Source organism: Serinus canaria, chromosome 5 (assembly GCF_022539315.1).
Source record: "Serinus canaria isolate serCan28SL12 chromosome 5, serCan2020, whole genome shotgun sequence".
NCBI classification, from domain to species: Eukaryota; Metazoa; Chordata; class Aves; order Passeriformes; family Fringillidae; genus Serinus; species Serinus canaria.
In genome coordinates this window covers 50,498,093-50,513,310 of record NC_066319.1, presented here as the reverse complement: position 1 = coordinate 50,513,310, position 15,218 = coordinate 50,498,093, and the positions used below count along the sequence as shown (strand labels likewise).

General features: G+C 36.8%; 1 protein-coding gene across 5 annotated transcripts in view; it reads right to left on the bottom strand.

Moving 5' to 3' along the window:
- WDR25 (WD repeat domain 25) overlaps positions 1-15,218 on the bottom strand; it is a 64,324-nt gene that overhangs the window by 12,573 nt on the left and 36,533 nt on the right. For all 5 annotated transcript variants that reach the window (XM_050974835.1, XM_030240046.2, XM_030240045.2 and 2 more), the window contains one exon: positions 9,035-9,165. In XM_050974835.1, coding sequence (XP_050830792.1) covers positions 9,035-9,165 — 131 coding nt within the window. The remainder of the gene's footprint in view (positions 1-9,034; positions 9,166-15,218) is intronic.

Sequence of the window (15,218 nt, the reverse complement as noted above, 5' to 3'; positions counted from 1 at the left end):
AGGCATATATTTCAGATGGGTGTTCTATAATGCCTTTCTCCATTAAGCACATACCATGCACATACTGGTATTCTGTCAAGAAATCTCAAAGCCTCCACATGAGCAATTCAGAAGCTGCTATTTGCCCCAAGCCTGTGCTGGTCACTTGTATGCTGTGTGCAAAGCACTTTACAAAAAGCACCTCAAATTTTATGCTAGTGATGAGAAAGAAATTTGCCTTTATATCCATTGTCCTGGGCCATCAGGAGAGGAGGTCTCAAAACAAATCTAACAGGACTACAGGCAATAATGCTGGTCAGCAGGAAAACCCCTTTTCAGTGAGATCCATGGCTTTCAACCTGTAAAATATGGCATATTTTTTCTTTCTTGTCCTGTCTTTTTAGATTGTGTGATTTGGCATGGACCTGCCTCTTCCTACTGACATGCTGGGTAATTAGTTCAATGGGAGACTGATTAAATTTCCTCTGAGAAACAGTACTACACCATTAACAGTAACAAAAAGAACATTTTAATTTAAAGAAAAGCTTACTCTTTCACAAAATAGAAGGGGTTTTTATCTATTGTAGTGCAACCCATTTGTGTCAATCTATTGTATTGCTTGTCATAAAGTTAAAAAACCTATTTTTCTTTACAATTTAATTTTTTTCCTGTTTCTAACTGCTCTGTTTTCAGAGATAAAGCTCAACATTATCAAGAGATCTTGAGAATAATTAAGAGGAAAGAATGACTTTTTAAGATGAAGAAGTGGTTAATCTTAATCTGATATTGATTTCTAAGATTTCATATTTGAACAATGTACACTGGCTTTTTTATAGTCAATACTTGAAAAGGCACAAGAATCTTGTGATGGAAATCATCAACCATTTATAAGAAAAAAATTAGTTTTCCCATCAAATTTTTTTGTCTCAAATTATCTTCCCATCTCAAATAGGATAAGAAGTGAAATCCACATATAGGAAAGATACACGAAGATACAGAATGGCTTTTCTGTGAGGAACTCACAGAAAGTTTTTAGTACAAAAACAAGGAATTCTTACTACAGACATGAGATGACTAAGGGGAATCTGAAAGAATTGGAAATAAAGTGAGAGCAGCATGGAGAAGGAGAGTGGTTTCCTCCATTATAAGACTTCAGACAGCAAATGAGCAGAAGGCAGCTTCAAAACACACAGAATGAGACGCTTCTTCAAACACTACATATTTAAACTGAATTCCTTGCTAAAGGAAGCTGCAGTTGTGAAAAGATCAAGAACAACCAATTCCAGAGTCTGTAAACTCAAAGTGATCCAAGAAACAGAAAGAGGCAGGAAGTCCCCAAACTCTGAGTTAGAGAGGCCTAGGTAACCATTGCTGGGAATTGTGATAAAGACATTTGCTGTGCTTTTCTATTCTTGTTCTTCAAAAGTGTATTGGCCACTACTGGGGGTGTAAATGAAATGAAACTAGAAATGGACTGAAACTGGGACAGCCATTCCCTGACAGCCTCTCATGTGAGCACTCCCACTCCAAAAGAAGGAATGCTTTGTTTCTAGCTTGTTCCAGTCCCTCTGTGCAGGGGGATAGAATATAAGAAAATAAAGATAGTGTAGAAAGTAATCTGACCCCCAAGGAGTTGCAGCTGGGCCAATTATCAAAGATTAGGAACAGGCCACAGCTGTAACCAAAGAGAAGAAGAGTGCCATAAAAGAGTGGGTTGGCTGGTTGGGAAGGGAAGAGGAGTCATTGGCTATTTTGTGAAGAGGAAAGAGTCAGTGCTCTGAGGAGCTGCCCATGAGAAAACACCCAGAAGGTAAGAAACCTTTGTGATGAGGAGACAAGAGTATGGAACCCCTGCAATGAGATGATAACACCTCGGGAGCACAGGAGTGATGTTTTGCACAGACTGGTGTAGGATTTTCATCTATCATGCCACCATATGAGGCTCTCAGATAAACACAGCAGACTGCTCACCTGTGCCACAGACACATAACACGTGCCTTCACACTCAGAAAGGACCCCTGAATGGTAATTATTAAAATCACATGCCATTGTGCAAGTGCAAATATACCCCCACCATATTTCTTTGAACATTTGTCCATGGATTTGAGAAGGATTTCTCTGAGAAGAATAACTCAAGTTTTCCAAAGCACTGCATAAATCATCTTATTTTAATTACCTTGTTCTTCCTAATACCACCAGTACGTGCCAATGTATTGGCTGTTTCTATAGAAACCAGAAGTGCAAGCAGCTCCACCAGCTTCTAAAGCCTTTTTTCATATTTATATGCTATCCAGAGACAAATTCATTAGGGTCTCCTAAATACATGCTACTTAAAATGACTGCATCTCATCTGAAAGAAATTGCAATAGAATGTTTCCAAGGAAACAAATGCAGTGCATTTGCACCTATTAATTTTTTTAACTGTGCTTTAACAGCTTGGGCTTATCTCTTTATAAACTCAAGTATGGAGAAACAGCTCACCAACATAAAAAGCATGTCTTCAATTTTTTTTCTTTTTAAGCATAAAGTCGTAGATGATAGTTGCAATTTTGTAGCTCAGTAATGTTCAGAGTAATAAACAAAGATGGGGGAGGGAAAAAAACCTGTTGTTGCTCTGCCTTGAACTCTGCTGTTAAGAAAAATTTTACAGTTCATATCAAAACTTATTTTAAAAGCTTGAAATAGGAGCTTCCATCATTTTTTACTAGTTAATTTGTTCCATATCTTATAAGACCTCAATTTTAAAAATGGGAAATTCTGTGTAAATCTTCAAATCTATGTTTTCCTTAAATTTGCGTTGACTTTACACTAATCTTTTTTCAAACTTTCCATGACAAAATTTTGTTATTAATCCCAAATAGTTGAACCTTTCTATTTCTTTGTACTCTTTCAATTTCTAGTAAGCTGTTGCTATTTTTCCTGCATAATATTCTATTGCTTTTTTTTATTGATTGTGCAAGCACAAGACTTTCTGTAACAAACATTTTCCAAAAATGAAATAACAAATTTTGTCTCCATTTAGTGTCATGCCTGAAGCACTTCATTAAATTCTTCCAAGCCAGTTTCCTTTTTTGAGACATCCCTTTCAGCCAGTTTTCTCACTATACATTACCTAGGTTAATTCCTTCCTTCCCCAGCTTCTCTTATTGCTCTATCCAAGTCCAACATCATAAAGTGACAACAAGTAAACTTCACGCAATCAACCTTCCCTTAAATATATGATATTTTTAAATATATGATACTTCTTTTAAATATATGATACTTCTTTTAAATATATGATACTTTTAAATGTCTTTTCTTTCTATATCTGTAACTAATCTTTTCTCCAAAGTCTGTTCTGTGGCTGTCCAGACATATTTTACTGGGTCTCCTCTACCTGATGCCCTTCCTCTCTTTCCCTCCTTGTTTAACATAATCAGTGGATTTGCATTTATGGAGGTCTAAGAGCTTCAAATAATGCTTTAGGATCAGAGCCACAGCCCTGTCACCTTTCACTTATTCCCTCTCCAGATTACTGAGTGGTGCTCCATCAGGACTTGCTGTTCTGGCAGTGATCACAAATAGCTCTTGCCAAAGCTCCAACAAACCTCACCAGCTCGTGACACTGGACACGTGAGCATCCACACACAAGAGATCAAAGAGAGTCTACATCCAACAGCTGAGTAAATTATTCCTCTAGTTTTAATAGAGTCCAAAAAAATGATGTTAGTGATCTCCACTCACCAAGTCCCCCACATTTCTGTATGGACACAGTGAGGACCCAGTTCCTGAAGGCTTACAAAACATTAAGTTGCATCAAAGCAAAATATAGATAAGAGGTTAAAAATGCAAATCTCAAAAATAATTACATGGATACATTTAGAAACTTTAGTGAGTACATTCAGATGTAAGCTTTGACTGCTGTACATCCTTTCACCAGAGCTAACAGCACCCCTGCTCTATACTATGCAAACCTTGCTGACACATTGTTCAGTGCAGTTTGACCATTCACCATCTAATGAACTTCAGCTCCCTTAAAAGCATTACCAGTTTTAGACAGCTACAGTTGTAGTCTTTCTCTGACAGTACATCTGTGTAAGCTTGGAAACCCAAATTAAAAAGCAAAAAAACCTATTTGTAGTCATATTTAATGAACACAATAAGGTCCTTATTGCTGGGTTAAAGGATACAAGTCTCAGCCTTTTCTTCTCTTTGGTATTTCAAGAAATACTAATATTTCAGGTAGAATAAGGGGTTGGAATAGATAGTGTATCCTGTCTGAAAAGCTAATATAGATCAGCCCAAATGAAGGGTGACTGTGCTGGCTTGTGCTGAACATCTTATGAAATTCTCCCACAGCTCAGAGAAAGGAAATACTTCTAAAATACATAACTACTTTAAGGTCTTGGGGTTATTGCACATTTCTTTTTGCAGGGTTTTATGGGGTTTATCTAGGTTCAGCTCCAAGGTCCAAAGATCCCCTGGGGGCTGTTCAATATGATGCTCCCTCCTTGGTTGACACTGCAGATTGTTTTATTTTTTAAAACACAGCAGTTCACTTCTAGGTTTCCTGGTCTTTTCATAAAACCTCTACAAACATTCTCCAAATTTTTCAGCAGTTTTATCAATCTGTTATACAATAATATAAAATCTCCAGAATAATCTCTTTACCAGAGAGACAAAACTGGGTTTAACACAAACAGAAAGAAATACCACTATAATAAATCTCCACAGGCTATTCAGCTTCTTCTTCTATTTTTTTCAGGCTTTGTTTACTTGTCTCTCTAATTTTGAGATGTCTGTATACTTTACATTTCACTGAGAGGTTAACAAGCTGTCCCATCCATTCATTTCTCTGAAGTATATTGTTTAGCTCTACCTGAAAGATTTGAACTCCCTTATTGTTCTTTCGTTCTTTGTCTTGCTTAATACCCAATGCTACATTTGAAACTATTTTGCCTATTTGCTCAACTGAACAGGGATAGCAATAAGTATCTTTCAACATACCCCTTTCTTTTTTCTTTTTTTTTTTTTTTGATATCTGCCTCTCTAATTAATGGCCTACTGCACATTTCTGTCATGGTTTAAACCCAGCCAACAACTAAGGACAATTCAGCCACTCACTCACTTCCCCCATACCATGAGTGAACTGTCAAACTGAATTGAAAAAATTCATTTATACAGGTCAGCAAGGGTTGCATTATGTAAAGCAGGGATGCTATTAGCACCCCTAAAATTTTTCAGTGCTTTAGTAGCTGAGAGGATGCCTCAAACCAACTTGATACATTTTCTCTGGGACTTGCAAATCCAATTTTTCTCTGGGACATTCAAATCACAAAGAAATATGAGTAATTAATGCTCACAAATTCATGGTCCTAATTTTTAAAAATACCAATATGAGCTATTCTATGTCATTTTCCATTAGCAGAAAGCATCAATGTGGCACACTACCATAAAGCAGCTCATTTAAACCACTGCATGCATGTGTAATTGGACAACATTTTTGCAATTTCTCAATCTCTCTCTCTGTTATGCTTAATGTTTTGCTCTGAATTTCCAGGAAAAATCCCCTTATTGTCTGATAAAATTATAATTTTGCCTCACAGTTAATTTTAACTTTAATTTGTGCAAGAGGATAGCTTGTTAAAACACAGGAGTACATCCTAAAGAATGACCCCTGAAATTGAATTACCAGCACATGCTGAAATTGAGTTTTCAGCGTGCAATGAATAACAAGATTCAGGTGCCTGATTTAGGGTGTTCTCTCTATTGACAAAATATGCTGCAAAGCCTGAAAAGGCTATCAGGAGTATGATGATAAGAATAAAAAAGAATGATTAGTTCACCCACATCTCATTCCAAACTGAATGACAGATTAACACACTTGACAGAACAGGCAAAACAGGAAAATCTTGTAATGAATTATTATGAAAGAACTTGAAAGATAGAAAGGTTGTTTGTGTCAAAATTGAAACAAAAGTGGCATGAGGCCTCAGACTTCTATTTCATTTAAGAGAAAATAGCACTTATTAGAACAGGACAAATTTCAAAATATTGGCTGGGACACTCTTCAGTTTTAACTATGGCTATAACTGTAAGATGGAAAAGATATGTGAATAAGGATAGCAATATAAACTGAAAGTAGGAATACCTGAAGAATCCATTGAAATCCCCCAAAACTAGGAAGTGGCAGACATGACATACTGATGACACTGATAATTCATGCCTAACCCACAACTCCTTCTATACCTAAGAGTTTGAAATGTAACTACAATATTTTGCAGTAATGATGCACAGGTGAGACTAACCTCCACCTCAGATGTTTGCCTGCTCCTCCTTACTGCCTCATGTAAACTGGGTGCTACCCCTCTCTATTTGCCTTGTCCCTGCTGCAGCTACACTGTTCATAGGTGAAGGACATGTTTCTTCTCTCCCACCAGTTTCCAGGAACAGTTTCACTGAGAACGCTTTCCAAGACAGCCAAACTCCAGTCCACAGAGATGCACATATTTCTGTAGGAGGCACCTTCTGTGGAACATCAGGCTGGGGTGGTTGGCAATACTGGGCAATCACAGGCTGGGATGCTGGTGGTGCTTTGATGGCTCTGTCCAGGTTAAGCACTACATGCTCCTCTTCACAAGGAACTGCTTTCTGAATTTACCTTTATGCAGGTCTGATCTTTAATCAGGTTTGCCAGAAATATCAACTGACAGTTCAGCTGTGGTTAAACTGAGGCACCATCAGAATTCAAAACCTAAAAGGAAGGGGCTGCTTTAAGAGACAAACACATTTATTGCCATCATTGCTTGGAACACAGTACGGTCTGATACTCTGTCTGGTGCCAAGGGAAAGCACTACTGAAGCTCTGACAATTCACAAGGGGGAGGAAAGGGCCAAGAACAGCATTTTTCAAGCCATTTGTCTTGGTGACACTATAACACTATTCAAAGATAAAACTACTGCAGATTGGCAGAGATACTGACAACAGAAGAGTAGCAGACTCAGGAGACAACTCAGAACTAATCTATCTAGCACAAGCACTAACATCTGTTCTCTAGCCCCTTAGCTCTACTTGAGTTAGTGCCAGTTTTGCAGTCTTCAGATCTTGTCATCAAAATCACTGATATCAGAATTGCTGAAAAAATAAATTTACTCAAGCATAAATCTTGGATTGTAAATACCCATTGTAAACTAATCTTTTATTTCCTTGAAATTGAAGTGCTTTTTCCATTATCAGTATTTGAGATTGTGTCCTACCACCTGTGAAAAATTTCTACCATATTCCTCCACAACCATACACAACATGAGCACCACCCAGACAGGCACATTTTGCAACATGTGACTTCAGGCATTTGTTACTGTAGAACAGAATCAGTTATCATTTTCCATCAGAAAAGACTGGGCACTCTAGACACACACAAGCTGGAGGCATTGCCAGTTTTGGCATGACCATGCTCATCAATCACAATTGATTTCAAATCTAGAGAAAAATCATCTTCACAGATTCTCATAGATGGTTGCTCAAAGATATGCCCAGGTGCAAAATCCATTATATAGAAAATGGGGTAAAAGAATGTCTCTGGCTTTATACACAGCCAGACTATCTCTTGACTTTGTGTATAACTACAGTATCATTTCCAGAAAAAATTATTGAATCAAGTCAGAAAATCTCTGAATGTTTTGTCACCTACATCTGCCATCTTCTCCTGGACTACAATCAAAGACCCCAAATTTTGCATAACAGTCAACAACCTTTAAGCCTTAACAAGAAGTTAGTTTAGTTCCTAAAGCACCTTTAAAGGCAGTTCAGCAAACCATGACAACAACGGGTTCTCTATGTTAAAAAATTTCCTTTTTTAAAAAGTTACATAGGTATTTTTTATTAAATGTGCTTATATTTTTGCAATTTAAAATTAGAACCATCTTCCTTCACAGACCTATGCTTTGAGAACCTCTTCACATCCCTATGAAGGAAACCAGCCATCCTACAAGTGTGATGGATGCAATGAATCCCATCCACTTTTACAAAGGTTTTCATACTAACACTGTAACTCTGAAACTCACAGCAATTTTATTTTCAGAGTAGCCTCAGATGTGGCAGTCTCAATATGTATTTACTAATGTTTTTCTTTTAAGAACTTATTCATGTGGTTGAGATCCTACATAATTAAAAACTTTCTTCAAACATCAGTGACAAATGCAACTGCAGCACAGGAACTTGATTGTTAATTGCACAAGAATACTCTGTTTCCTCAACAGAGCAATGATTTCAGAGCTCCCACAATGATTTCAGAGCTCTCCTGTTGAGCCCTCATACCTGAAATGCATCTCCCTTTATCTCTCACCTATCATTCCTAGTACATCACAGACAGAGACAAGGTGGTCTTTGCTATCTCATCTTTTTCAGGTCCCTTCTGCCATCCTCAAGAGCAAACAGATGGCAAAGCATGATGAGTAGGATCTATCCACAGAGAAATTCAAAGGAAAACAAAGAATTAATCACTTTACAGCCCCTGCTTCTCTTTGAGCTGTTCTGTGCATGAGGATGTTGCTTACCTTACACTTCCACTGGCAGTGTAGAGCTCTGGTCTTACCTGAGCTCTCAATGGCAGCTGGGAGCACATTGCTCTTTGTGGTTCATGATAAAGTAAAAACAGAGGCATTTCACACCTCTGTGGCCCTTCATGAGTGTAAAAATTGCTCCAGGCTTCAACACAAAAGATACAGGCATGAGATAGACATCCTGACCCACATATAAGAGCTTCAGGAGCAAATTAGCTGTACTGTTTCTTTGCTTTTTACAATCCTCAAATGAGCTATTGGCTTTGTTTATTTCAGCTAGATGTCACTTATATCTACAGAAAGAAAAACATATTATTTTTCTGTACAGTGTTCCTCAGCACTTAAAACACATAGAGGTTCATATCAATGAATAGGAACACAGTGACAAATGTAAAAAACCCCAGAATAACATTGCAATGAAAGACCAGTAAGTACATCTAGCACCTTGATAACACACAGCACACACAACCTAGGAAACACTTGGAAAGAGAAAGAGAAAAAAAATTTCCTTTACCTTAGAAGTCCTTAAATCCCATGCTTTAACTTCTGGGCTGAATCCTCCACAAATAAAAACATTTGACTCTGTAGGGTGGAATTTCAGTGCACTGATCCTAAATTCTGTTTTGCTGCTAAATATCTGCTTCCCTAAAATCAAGTGACAAGTGGACATTAAAATTTGAGCAGAAAATTAAGTATGTTATTAATTTCAACTTTCTTTCAAAAAAATATCAAGGTTGCTAAAAGTGAACATGCTTATAATAACACATTTCAAATATCTGGGGCTAGTCTAATTTAATGAAAATAAAAGAAAACTCACTAATTTCTATCCACTTGAAATTGCTCCAGCTCATGGGCCTCTGCACCACTGACAGCTTCCCACTGAAAGGAGACAACAAGTGGCTCCCACTCTGAGAGGAGCTCCACTGAGGTCACAGTTCAGACAACATGCAGGAAGAAATCTACCAATCTAATGGTTGAATGTTCCCATACTGAGATGCCAGTCTTTTTCTTTTCAGTGAGACAAAAATAACTGGAACAAAACATTGTCTGTACAGAAATACCACATCCCAATCCATATTACAACTCTTGAATTGTTTACTTAACTTTCAGTGAAGGTAGGAGTGAAACTTCATCTTGAAAGTAGGAAATAATTTGCAAACCACCATATGAAGGCAAGAGCTGTTCCCATGGATACACTGTTGCCAACATTTAATTGTACACACTAATCTCCACAGGATCCTGTGGTTAGTATCAATTGGATTGCCTGCACTTTGGAACACAACAGAATTCAGCCAGGTTAATTTATAGGACTTTTCCACAGTTTGCTGCTTCCTTTCATCCTAATAAATTCATTATATTACTGTACATTCACTGAAATAAATTTTTTGGAACAGCAGTATGAACCAAGATAAATATATCTGCTCTCTTTCACAATAACAACTGTGATTTATATTCTACATGTCCTATATGAAGATCTACATTAAATCAAGTTACTGCTGTAAGCAACAGTGAAGGAGGTACTGCAGAACTAAAACAAAAAAAAATCCTTTAAAATACTATGAGAAAAGCTTCTTAAAATATTCTTTAATTTGCATTTTATGCAAGTGAGGGCTATCTTAAAACAGGCTTTTTTTAACAACTGAAAATACTTTCAGCTAAAAACATTACTGACAGATGTAAACTTTTGCAGTTAGGTGTACAATACTGAAAATCATTCACACAGAATTTTTATGTTTATTTCATTCTCTAGGGCCAATGTATTTGATTTCATCATCAGTTCCATTTTCCTCATCTGCTGAACTCAACTTACATAGTCAATGGCCAAGACTTGTAAAATTATTTATTTATTCAGTTTAAAGAAGAGGAAGGTTTTACTTCATCACACATGCTAATCAAGGGAAAAGACAGGGGAAAAGATTACAGAGAGCCTAAAGGAGGGGTCAGTGTTGCTCTATGTGAATTCTGGTATTTGTAAGGGATTTTTGTCCTTTTTTTACATGACTTGCCACCAATTGCCAGTGCAAGATCTAAAGGGCCTCTCTGTCACCACTAAGTGAAACACTTAATTTTGTCCATGAGTTCCTTCCCCAAAAGGACAAAAGAGTCATCAGGGCAGCAGAGATTTTCTCCACAAGTCATATCTGTGACCATCTCTTGCCATGGGAGCTTTCAGAACCCCAACAGCTACAGAGATAAAAAAAAAAAAAGACTCCACAGGGAAGGAAGAAAGTATTAAAATCATCAGTTATAGGAGCAACAAGATATTACTCTCATGCACACCACTACCAGGCATCATTTGGGGGGGCTTTAAAAAAGCTACATACACAGGCATCTTACTATCACCATAGCACTTGAGAAAATACTGAATTACCCCATGGAGTCTCACGACTCATTTTAATAGCACTTTACTCCCAAAGGAATTTTTTTCTTACTAGTTCCCAGCTTAATAAAATCTCTGGGAGTATAATCAACAAGTTTTTAATGGGACTGCAGCCAGAAATTAGCAAAAATGCAGCCTACCTGTACTAATCCTGTCACACAGCCTTATAAAGGACACATCAAGTGATCACTGTCCTCCACAAAGAGTGTGGTCCAAATGGCATTAGACATATTCATAACTCATTCAGTGGAACTCCTCATTTAAGCTTTTGGCAATCACTGGCTTTGCTATGTGTTGACCTCCACAAGAATTCTCAAAATTGCTTTTTCTATAATAAATACTTGTGTTCTCTAGCCTGAGACACGAGAAAGTCAGGTAAAACACAGGCAAAAAAGATGTGCATTTAGTTCAAGATGCATTTCATCCACTAACTACAAGATCTGTTACTGTTCCCACAGAAATATTGATTTAACATAATTTGGTATTAATTAGTCAATTTTTCCATCTCACTACCAACAGCTTCCAAGTAATTTAATAATTTGCCTGATATTTCTTCAGAAACTAAAGTGCTCTAGGTCCCTACTCTGTCTTACCCTGTTTAAAAGAGAAGTGGGCACCAAATTTGCTCTTTTCTTGTCTTCTAGAGGTTGCAATTTATCCAAAAGCTCTCAGTGACAGTCACTAACATAATAAACCATAATAATCTCGGTGTTATGAACTCCACATTACAATGTAATGACAAATAAAACTAATGCAAACAACCTGAGCATCTTACTCACCTCTATATTCTTTAACCCCATTCTTTTTCTTATTTTAAGCTGCCACCTTATGATTTGATGCAGATATTAACCTTTTTTTTTTTACTTAAGTCAGAAACAATCACAATAAACTAATATCAAAAGCTCAGGCTCTCCAATTAACACTTTGCAAGACAACCCTCCCTCTCTTATTGTCTCCCCAAAGTGAAATTCAATCAAACATCTCTTTTTGGGAATTGAGTAAGCAGTGTTCTGAGGAGTTTGGTGTTATTAGATGTGTACATGAATTCCATTCTACTGCCATGTCACAGAAAATGAGCAAGACTGGAATGTAGACAGGCTGAACAGCAGCAGGTGACAGACTCAAAAGGTGTTAGGGAAAGGAAACACTCTTATTGTCACAACTAAAATTTATTCACAATTCACAATTCACTCAGAAATTTAGGAAAAGTATCCATGTGAGAGATGGAACAGGTCAATGCAAAAGATGACATAGAGCATATTAGCTCATGCAATTCAGTAATTTGAGGCAATGAACTCAACTCAGCCTTTTTCTGTACAAATTTTGCTTTGTGTGTAATACTACCATGAGCAGAATTTATTCTTTCCAGGCTCTAATGCTGCTATGATGGAACCTACCCCTCAGCTTGGGAAGTCCAGGTTCAGTGTTTGCTATAGATCCTCCTCCATCTTTCTGGAAATCTTTTTTTACAGCTACCCATCTTTTTCTCTGCAATTACTCACTTTATTAAATGAAATGAAATAGTCACCTTTGGGGGGTCTTACTTTATATATTGAAAAAGATGGCCTTTGAGGAGAAGACCCCCCCTTATCCATAACAGGTATAACTCAGCAAGCTTGTATATACCTTTATTTTGTATATATTTATTGCATTTTAGTTCTAAAGGCAGCGTAACCAACTCACAAACTAGAAAATAAGGCCTTTTGAAAATGTCTTTGGCTAATTGAGGGAAGATCCATACCACATATCATTTTCCTTTATAAGGGGTTGTTATTCCAAAGCAGAAATCAAATGTTTCTCTAATCCTTAATTTTCACAATTTCAGTAACAATACCAACTATATCTTTTGCAGCATGTTTTATGTTCTTTAAAGGCTTTAATTAAATTCTCCAAGCATTAAAGGCTTGCCAGTAACATAATAGTAACATGCACAATATGGAAAAAAAATCTTTTAAAATATCTTGAATATATGTTTCTGCTTCTTTATGCAGCACCTACTGTGAAACTGCTCAGCTATGAAATCAGATGTTTTAAAGGCTATTTAACATTCTGAATTTTTCACAGAACATCAGCACAGTTACCCAGCACAGGATGCTTCTGTAAGTGTGCTTAGTGGTCCTCAGGTTCACACACCTACCTGCATAACCCTAAAACATTTACTTCCTTACTCTAATCTGTAATCTGTCTTTCTGTGAAGAAAGGTGAAGCCTGAGACTTAGAAGGACACCAGAGTAATCTTGCTGAGCAAAATGGATTTCCCTCTGTGATTAGAAAACTACATAAAACAACATATACAAAAATATTTCATTAAAGTCACAGTCCCTCTCATGCACCATAGTGAGAAAACAAATTAGATTGATTAGACATCATTTGTTCTTGACAAATCAATGCTGTCTGCTACTTCTCCATTCTTGGAGTGCTTACAAATGGCCTTATTATTTTCTCAAGAACCAAAGTTATATTGATTACATGTTTTTTCCTATTTTTTGTCCCTGCATGTTCATAGGTTCACAGCAAGTGCAGATGCTTGAAATATTAAATCATTTTCTCTTTTAACTTTTGAAACATCCCCATAATAAATATTTTCAGCAAGGCTTTACACCAGTGAGCATAAAAAGTAAAATGCTGTTACCTCCTAGCTGGAGAGTGCTATGTTCAACTTATTTCATAAAACTGCTGAATCTTGGGGGAAACCTTTGACCTCACATCTAAGGTGCCTGCATACACTCAAAAGAAAAAAATAAACAAGCAAACAAAAACATTATCAATCAACTGGGATTTTTTTTCTGAGGTGCCATACAAAAGCTTTCTGCATATTAAAACATATTCTCTAAATACTACTGGGAGAGAAAAGGAGGAACAGGGGAATGCCACAGCTTTCCTGGGGTGATGTTTAGGTAAGAGAACTAGAACTCCTCTGTGAATAAATATGAGTACATTAAAAATAGTAATGTTATATCTATAGGACTATCAAATTAGAACAGAAAAAAATACATAGAAAGGAAAATTTGTGGTAGGTACAAAATGTTCCATTAAGAAACTCTCTCTCTCATTATAACTCTGAGGAAATTATATTTGAAAGCAAGCTTAGTCCATGAACTAAAATACAACTGCAGCATTTGGCAACTTAGGAAATGTGCCAAAATTTCTTGGAACATTCCCTCTGTCATAATATTAAAGAAATGAAAAGTATCTACAATATGCAAATAGTAAAAAACCCAGCCAACATTCTGCCTATGCTATTATACCAATTCATTTGTGACTAATGAAAAATCTACTGATTAATAAAACATTCATTCCAAAAATAAAACAGTTAAAAATAAATTCTAAAAATACAATTACCCTTCCAAAGTTTGTAGAGCATCTGCATTGCATCTGGACATAACAGAAGTTAAATGTCAAATGTATTTGACCTAGAATGTTTTAAAAGCATTTTTTTCAGTGCTCTAGGACTATAGCACTATTTAATACTCTGTAAATAACAATGTGCCTGAACTACCAGTAATAGAAAATGACTGTGTGTTATTAGAGAAAAACAAAACCAGGGAGTCTCAGACTGCTGCATTATTATCACATTTGTGAAAACATTCAGAAGACTTTATTTTTGTAAATAAAATAGGACAATAAAGAAATATTAGCCAGTACCAGGCAGTAAATCTGCAGGTTTTGGATCTACCAATATTCATGGATCTCCATAGTGCAGTAGTGAACTTGCCTGATGCACACTGCAACTGATCACAGAACCACTCGTGTGAGTGACTCATGCATAACCTTGAGTTCTTTAAAAATTAATGCATATTTTGGGTCCAGCCCAAACTGAATGTGTACAACAGCTTTTAAGAAAACCATATTTGTGGAGAGTCTTAGCTTCACATCCTGGTGTTAAGGCACTGGATGGCCCTTGAAGATAATAAATGATGATCTACAAAAACTGAATTCAAAAAAGACTTGCATAGCAACATCTATTATCTCTTATACAAACCACAGTAAGAGAACTCCTTGTATCTCATTAACTTGAATTCTTCTCTTGCCCTGTTCTTCATCACAGTATCCTGTAGGTTGGACCTCCAAGGATCATCTAGTCTGAATCCCTAGTCAAATTATGCCCAGCTGCAGCAGATTACTTAAGGGTCTGTCCACTGAAGTCCTGGGTGTCTCCAAGTACAGACTCCACAGCTTCTCTGAACAGCCTGGTTTAGTATTTTATGACCCTTGAGCTAAGCCAACAAGTTCCTGTGTCCCTACATTGTTCCTTTATCTCTTATCCTTTCACTGCACATCTCTGAGAAGAGCCTGGTATCATTTTCTCTACATGCTA